This window comes from Amaranthus tricolor, chromosome 3, assembly GCF_026212465.1.
Source record: "Amaranthus tricolor cultivar Red isolate AtriRed21 chromosome 3, ASM2621246v1, whole genome shotgun sequence".
Taxonomy (NCBI): domain Eukaryota; kingdom Viridiplantae; phylum Streptophyta; class Magnoliopsida; order Caryophyllales; family Amaranthaceae; genus Amaranthus; species Amaranthus tricolor.
In genome coordinates this window covers 16,793,757-16,802,453 of record NC_080049.1, presented here as the reverse complement: position 1 = coordinate 16,802,453, position 8,697 = coordinate 16,793,757, and the positions used below count along the sequence as shown (strand labels likewise).

The 8,697-nt window shown below is 37.7% G+C and overlaps 1 protein-coding gene across 1 annotated transcript; it reads left to right on the top strand.

Moving 5' to 3' along the window:
* The first annotated feature begins 6,995 nt into the window (after positions 1–6,995).
* On the top strand, positions 6,996–8,405 carry LOC130808395 (uncharacterized). Its single transcript, XM_057673871.1, has one exon. The coding sequence runs from the start codon at positions 6,996–6,998 to the stop codon at positions 8,403–8,405; it is 1,410 nt and encodes a 469-aa protein (XP_057529854.1).
* Positions 8,406–8,697: the final 292 nt, after the last annotated feature.

Genomic DNA, 8,697 nt, shown 5'->3' with positions numbered 1-8,697 from the left:
TTGTCCGAGTTATACCTCCTCCCTGATGAACCATGGTAGACAAACTGGTTTAATTTCCCTTCATCAGCATACTGGTCCAGGATTCTCTTCAATTCACAGCAATTAGAATGTGTGTGCCATGTTTCTTGTGATATTCACACCACAAATCCATGTTTCTTCGATTTTGAGGTGTAGGGATTGCTGAAAGAGAAGGCAGTTCATTTCTGATGGCGTAGAAGATGTCTCTCCCATTGCGGTTAAATCTTGAGTCATAACCGTCATCTCTGAGTTTCCACGGTGGGTATTTCCTGTAACACCTCGGCCCCTCGGACCGCCGGTGACTACACAGGGAGACAATAGACTAGCCTGACAAACCAACACAAGTCTTTCCAGCGCACTTTGGCCTCACTCGTGCGCGAACGGGAAAACTTCCCAGGAGGTCACCCATCCTAAGATTACTCCACACCAAGCACATTTAACTGTGGAGTTCTTAGCAAATGGGCTCTCATGAAAAGAAGATGCACCTTGTTGATATGAGTAGTCTATCAATCATTTTTCATGCTAAATCCAGGGTATCACATTTCCTTTCTCCCTCGGATCAATTAGGACCTCTTGTTGCCATTTGATTCTGATTTTGGGGTTTCTCCCTTTGAGTCCCAACCATTTTGTCACTATTCCTTATCTTGAAGTTAAGATCTAGTTGATGGCAGATGTTGAAGGCGGTGACAAAACTTATGGCCTACCTCATTGCTTCAGCATAGGTTTTGACTTGATTTTCCAAGAGCTGGAACTTCAGTTTGTGAGTTTTCATGCCGTTTATTAAGGCTGACACAACAATAGACTCTTCCAAATCGGTTACCACCAAGACTCCGTCATGGATTCATTGAAGCTAAGCAGACATGGATTTTCCTTCTTGTTGAGTTATGCTCAGCAGGTGAAATTTTTAAATTTCTCATGCGTCTTGGAAGCCATAAAATGGCTGAGAAACTTAGCTTCGAGCTCGACTAAGCTATGAATGCTTCCATTGGGAAGCAAAGTATACCAAGTCAGGGCTAGGCTTGTCAAGGTAATGCGAAAGAATTTGCACAAGAGTGTTGGGTCTATCGTATACAATACCATTAGATTTTTATATGCGATCATGTGTTCTTTGGGGCGTTGAGTGCCGGAGAAGGGAGTTATTGCTGGGATTTTAATCTTGGCGGGATTTGATGTGGCTAAGGTGTCCGCAGATAAAGGAGAATTTAGCAGCATAGGATCTTCATTTGCTTGGATGGAACATGGAGGGTGATCGAGACTTTATGTCCTTCAATAGTAATACCTTAAGTGCACGGCGTAGCTTAGTACGGCGGCAAGTACGGGTCGAATCCACAGGGAGTGGGGGTTAAGTTAATAGTTTCACAATCGATTAGTGTGTTCGAAAACGTATAATATGATGTTTGTTGGTAGAAACAATTAAAGTAGGCAATTAAAAATACTTAATGAAAATGAAGCATAAAAGTAAATAAGGATGCAATGAACTAAAGCAAAGAGAAAATGATCAATAAGCTAAAGAGGCATAGGCTAGGCTTTCTCACCAAAGTAGTGTTTACTAAACTTTAACCTAAGGTCATGGATGTTTTGTTTTGGGGAAGAACGTATCATAAATACTAATGTTCTCTCTCGAGCAACAAAAGCTTCCTAAATCATACTCAACTACCTATTCTCATGGAGCTAAGCATATATTAAGACATGAAGTACACATTCAACATTTCCAATCAAAGCATCTACCTATTCTCATGGAGATGACTTAATTTTTAAGCATAGATTATCATTAAAAGTTGACTCTCACCCTTAATTCAACGACACTACACATGATAGCAAAATCCATCTTAAACCATAAACAACACAACCAACCCAAAGGTAAAGAAAGAAATTTAGACTACATACATGCTGATAAAGCCTAGCCTAAGCCAAAATAAACTACTCACTCATGCTCATATTGAGATCGTAAATTGAAAACAAGCCAAGAACCATAGATGAATGAATTAAACAAGAGTACTCCGAAAAGATGAATGCAATATAAGTTGAAAAACTACAAGCATGAATATGTGAAGCTAAAAGCAATTAATCAAAGATAACTAGGGGACATGAATTGAAAACAATAATATGCAAAAGATAGAATTTACTCTTTTGGGTTCAATCTAAGGATGAAGAAGATGATTGTTGATGATTCAAAGTAATAGCTTCCAAAAGCTTCAATAATAATACATCAATGGATGAAGATTCCAAATTGCAAAATGTTACACTAGAGGATTGAAAATAAGATTGTAATTGAAAATTGAAAGTTCTTAATTGAATTGAAAGAGAAATTATGCTAAACACTAACTTTTAATTGAAATGAAAGCTAAGAAATTATGCTAAACACCAATTTTTAATTGAAATTAAAGCTAAGCTATGAAGAATACATAAAACTTACTCAAAATGAAGGGTGAAATTTGAGATGCCCAGTTCCATCTTCCTCTTCTCTATTTATAGCCTTCAAAACAAGTGGGGGTGGTGATTTCATGATTGTTACATCACCCCTAGGTTGTAGAAGGGAGGTGCTACCCCTTATTAATAGGGTAGGGTGGCTAAGCAGTCCTGGCAACATCAATAAAAAGGAATAAATATGATTAGACCTCAAATGATATTTAAAAAGATCGTAAAAGCTACTACCGCCCATCTCGCTCGACTCGAGCGGAGCCTGCTCAACTAGTCAAGCCACCATCAGGTACAACATCAGAAACTTTAAAAATTAGTAAGAATGTGAAAATCATCTTCGCTCGACCCGAGCTATCTCACTCGACCTGGTCGAGCGGATATTCTGTACCCCTGAAATGCATTCTGCTAATGATCAAAAGCTACTGGAAGTTTGACTGTACTCGCTCAACCTTCAGGAATGTGATACTTAACTTCTGATCACAAGTACAGGCTTCTGGACTGCTCGAGCTACCTTGGCTCGAGCTACTTCTAGTCGAGTCGGCGTCTTGTGGCTTGTTCTTGTGGCTTGGCTCATGATGCTTCACTTCTTTGAGCCCTCGACTTTTAGGTGAGCAATGTATGCAACAAAAAGGGCTAGTTTGTGCTCAGTTTTGATGATTAGATCCTGAAATGAAATAAAACACCAAAGCAACAAAATAAGCGTAAAATCCAATAAAACAATGCAATAACATATAGTTTCCTTACGCTAAACGAGCCACTTATAGGAGCAAAATTAAAGATAAAATTCAGCTAATAGAGGGGCGGGCAACTCTGCCAAATGGAATGAACTATTTTGGTCCTTTGTTCCTTGAGTCCTCTGACTTCACTTCCTATCCAGGAAACTTTGGACACTATTGTTCTTTTCCCGCCAAATTTTATTAAGATGAGATCTTATGTCTCTGCCATTTTTATTTTTTTTGTGGAGATATTTACATGAGACGTCTCTCTCTTGAAAAGTGTCTTTTTCGAAGTTTCAGCTTTAGAGTGAGATTGATGACTCTCCCCCATGGTGTGACGCTCAAATTCGGGTGTGGCATTTTTGTGGTCAGCGAACATAATTCAAAGATCCTGCATTTGTTGAGCCATGGTTGCCAAAGTGGCATTCAATTCGATGTTGTCGTTTTGTTGGGGTGAATTTTGTTGGGCTGCGACATTGCGTAACTGCTCAGCAAAAGTTTGTGAAAGATTATTTGCAAGGATGTCAGGATCCTGCCTTGTTACAGCCTGATTTTCACGATGAGAAGTGGAAGTGTTGGTGCTTCGAGCCATAAACGCTTCCTTAGTGTTGGTTTTTCGGGGTGCCATTGAAAAGTTCAAGGTTGAGTGTTAAGTAATTTGGAAAGTTGGTACTTATCATTCCCCACAGACGGCGCCAAACTGTTTCTACCGTGAGATGGTCGAATTTGTAAAGAGGATTTTAAGTGAGAAGTACCTTTGAATTAAGGGAAATGAGGTGATCTGACCCTCGCGAGTGGTGTACCTGCAACCACAAAGAAAGAGTAAACTAGGAGTTAATGTCTCAGAAGGCCCTCCGATGCATAAGTGAGACCGAAAAGGATAAATGTAAGTGGTAAGTGTAAGTATGAGTCTGAGAGTAGAATTGCGTAACCCAATTTTTGCATTAGGATGATCTATTTATAGGAGTTTTAGTATAGGAATTGTAATCGCTGGTTGGTTATGTCTATAATGTTGTCTTATAGAGAATGTGACCATGGAAGTAACATAATGGTTGCGGTTACCCATGGAAGTGTCTTCAGTTGAGGTGAATATGGGAAACTATTATGTGACTTTGACCATTATAATATTGACTTTAAGGTCGATATTGACTTGTACTATTGACCCTTGACCCATTGACCAAGGGCATTTTGGGCATTTTGGGCATTTCGAGTATATGGAATTTCTGATCCCTAACAAATATAATTATTATAGATTTTCTTTTTATGATTGTCGTTAATTGGCTGTTAAGATTTATGTATGCGGGGATGCTCATATTTTCATTATTTCATTTTTAAGATTGATAACTAGTAGTATATGTTAAATTGTAAACATGGGAAATAGAACTGGTAAGTGCAAGTATTTGCACTTATTGTGCTTATTTTTATGCTCCTTTGATGAAGTTTAGTGGTAGTTTAGGATTGTTTTTAGTCCATTTACTCTAATTTACGATGGTTTGATCATTTGAGAGTAAATGAGTTAATTATGATGATATTTGGGTATGTTTGTGCAAGGATTGTGGCTTTTACAATTGCATGGCATTTTGAGAAGAAGATTGATGCTCATAAGTTAAAGAACGAAGAAAGAAGTCGCAAAATGAACCTAAGTACGAAGCTCCTAGGTTTGAGGAAGGCATACTCGGCTCTATGAGGATTCTAATGCAAGGCTGAGTCGGTGTAACCTTCTGGAATGGAGCATTATTAGCAGTACTCAAAGCTGACTCAGCTTCACAAAACGTCCAAGAAACGCCGAGTCGGCGTTATGTTTTGGAAAATTTCGTATTTTTGCCAGTCATTAAAGCCGACTCGACTTTCATAGGGGCAAAGCAGCTGCCGAGACGGCAGTAGGTTCTGGAAATTGCACGCTTCCGCATTCATTAAAATCCGACTCGGTTTACTATTGAGGACCATGGCCGCCGAATCGGCGTTCCCCTCTGCTCAGTTACTGACGGTTTTTCATCATTGTTTTAATATTTTATTTTTATTTTTATTTTATTTAGAATAGACATCGGGAGTTACTTTTTATGAAAAAAGCCTACAAACTAGCTTTTAGTATAAATAGGGGTAGTTACTTTTAGTTATTATCTTTTTAGTTTTAATTTTAGAATTATTCCTTTGTGTTTTTAGGGTTTTCATTTTTGAAAAACTCCATTGTTATGTTTATTTTTATTGCAATTTACATTTATTTCTTCTCCATTAGTAAGTATTCTTGATTTGCTACTTCATTACTTGTCTTTTTGTGTTGATTTATTGATTATTTTCATGTGTAGTATTTCAATTAGATTTTCATTTATCATTAATTGCATGTTCATCAACATGTCTAGTGAGTAGTTTTCTTTATTAGGGTTAAGGGTTTAACCCTAATTCGAAGCATGGAATGATATTTTATCGATTAATTGTATAAAATTTGGGTCTATGATTAAACATATGATTAATTGATTTTAGTTTAAATATCTTTATTAACTTTTTCAATAAAACGGAAGTTTGAGACACTAATACATTAACGAGCAATGGCGACGCTCTATTGCGACGGTTAGACTTAAACCGTAGCAATAGATACTCTGTTGCGACAGTTAGGACCCTATTGCTACGGTTAGTTTAAAACCGTCGCAATTGACTACTTATTGTTATGGGACGGATACCTATTACTACGGTTGTGTATTAACCGTCGCAATAGACCTTCAATTGATGAAATTATATTAAGGAGGGCAGTGTTTGCCGGGAAATGAAAAATAAAAATTTCACTTACTTTCAACTTTTCCACCTTTACTTACTTTCTGATTCATTACCATACATTCACTCTTACTTCTCAAAAAACCCAATTTCACAAACTAAATTGTAATTTCCTCTAAAACTTAACTTAATTTCTCATTTACACATCAATTTAATTCTAAATCTTCTTTGCGAATTTCGATCTACTGTTGCTACTTCGACTTAGCTGTTTTGCGCGGCTGTTTGGAGGTGTTGCGCGGCGGGGCTGCTACGCATTGGCTCCACTCATCTACTGTGGTTGGTCAGCGCTTCTAGTGTTCGTTGGTCGCTGCGGGCTGCCGTAAGTGGTCGTTGTTGCTACTGTTGGGTCGTTGTTGCTGCTGCCGTTGGACGGTTCTGTTGGGTCGTGGGACGGTGCTGTTCCGTCGTGGGTAGCTGTTGTTGGGTCGTGGGACGGTGCTGCCGCTGTCATTGGTGGTTGTTGCTCTGTTGTTCGCCGTTCTGGCTATTGTTCGCTACTGCTGTTGAGTTGCTGCTATTTTTTGCTATTTGTTAATTAATTGGTTGAGGTAATTTCATAATTCAAATCTCTGGTTAATCATAATCATAATTCTAATCTCTGGTTAATCATAATTGGTTGAGTTGCTGCTATTATTTGCTATTTGCTATTTGTTAATTAAATTGTTAATTATTTTTTATTTGACTTATTATTAGTAATATAATCATAATTCAAATCTCTGATTTCTTGATACAAGTTGATTAATTGTTAATTAATCTAGTGTTTTTGCCTTTAGTATAAAATCTTATAATAGTTACATTTAGGAAATGGATAAGTGGTGGGAATTTCCTAGATGGATTTATGATTATCAAAAAGGAACGGATGAATACATTGAAAAAGCTTTTGCTACAAGGTCCCAAGGAAATCAAATTAGTTGCCCATGTTGTATGTGTTATCATCGATATTGGTATGGTCAGAATGACGTGAAAGATCATATCATTTGCAATGGTTTTGTACCAAGAAGTGATGAATTTTCTGGGTTTGGGAAGATGGGTGATGAATAAGAATTAGAGGCACATGATGAACCATTGAACATGAATGATGGTATACAAGAAATGTTCAACGTTACACTGAGAGAAGGGCCAAATGATGAGGCAAAGAAGTTTGTAAGTCTAATAGAAAAAGGCCAACAAGAATTATATCCTGGTTGCAAAAAATTCTCTAGACTTGCGTTTATAATTCGCCTTTATATATACAAGTGTGATCATAAGTTGAGTAATGTTGCATTTTCTACTTTGCTAGCATTGTTTAAGGAAGTTCTACCCGATGATTCTGTATTGCCAACATCGTTGAATGAAGCAAAAAAAGTGTTGAAAGTTTTAGGTTTAGATTATAAAAAAATTGATGCATGCCCTAATGACTGCATGCTATATTGGGAGGAGCATGCAACTGCAACAAGTTGTCATGTTTATGGGGCCTCAAGGTGGAAATCGAATGAAAATGATCACACTGAATATACCTCAGAAAAGGCACATAAAATTCCAGCAAAAATTCTAAGATACTTTACACTTAAGAAAAGGTTGCAAAGGTTATATATGTGTGCCGAAACTGCTAATTACATGAAATGGCATGCAAATGGTCGAGGAAAAGACGGACTTGGACTTTTGCAACATCCGGTGGACGGTGAAGCTTGGAAGAACTTTGACAAATTGTATCCAAAATTTTCTCAAGATCCTCGTAATGTGAGGCTTGCATTAGCCACAGATGTGTTTAACCCATTTAATTCAATGAGCATTGTGCATAGTACATGGCCAGTAATTTTGGTCAACTATAACTTGCCTCCATGGTTGGCCACAAAGTCAGAGTTTCTAATTTTGTCATTACTTATCCCCGGCCCATTGTCTCCTGGAAAAGATGTTGATTTCTACTTGCAACCACTTATCAAAGATCTTAATGATTTGTGGGAGTTTGGCCTAGAAATATATGATGCGTCAACAAATACAAGGTTTGACATGCAAGTAGCTTTGGTGTCTACTATTAGTGATTTTCCTGCTTATGCAATGGTATCTGGTTGGAGCACAAAAGGTAAAACAGCTTGCCCATATTTTCATTATGAAATTGGTTTAGTGTGGTTACCATATAGCCACAAGTATTGCTACATGTGCCATCGCAAATTTTTGGATACTGATCACCCGTGGCGTTTTAATAAAAGAAACTTCAATGGAAAAATTGATGAACGAATTGCACCCGTGGCTTTGACGGGAATTGAGATTGAGGAATTGCTTTGTGATTTTCCAAATGATTATGGGAAAAAGCAACCTAAGATGAAACAAGCAGAGGATGATCCTAATCCCTGGAGAAAGATGTCCATACTTTTTAAGTTGCCTTATTGGAAACATTGTTCTAATCCCCATAATTTGGACGTCATGCACATAGAAAAAAATGTGTTTGATAATATTGTTGCGACATTGTTAGCCATTCCTGGAAGACAAAAGATAATTTAGCTGCTCGTTGAGACCTAAAAGACCTCCGAGAAAAGAAAGACCTACGTTGGGTTCCTGAGTTGGAGATTAAAGAGTTAGAAGATGGAACTAAAGAGGTTCCAACATCAAGGTTTTGGATGAATGCCAATGAAAGACGATTGTTTTGCCAAACCATAAAAAATGCAACGCTACCCCAAGGTTATGCCTCAAACATTGCTCGGTGTGTGCAAGTAAATGAACGAAAAATCACAGGATACAAGAGCCATGATGCACATTTTATGATGCATTACTTGCTCCAGTTTGATTTGTGGTT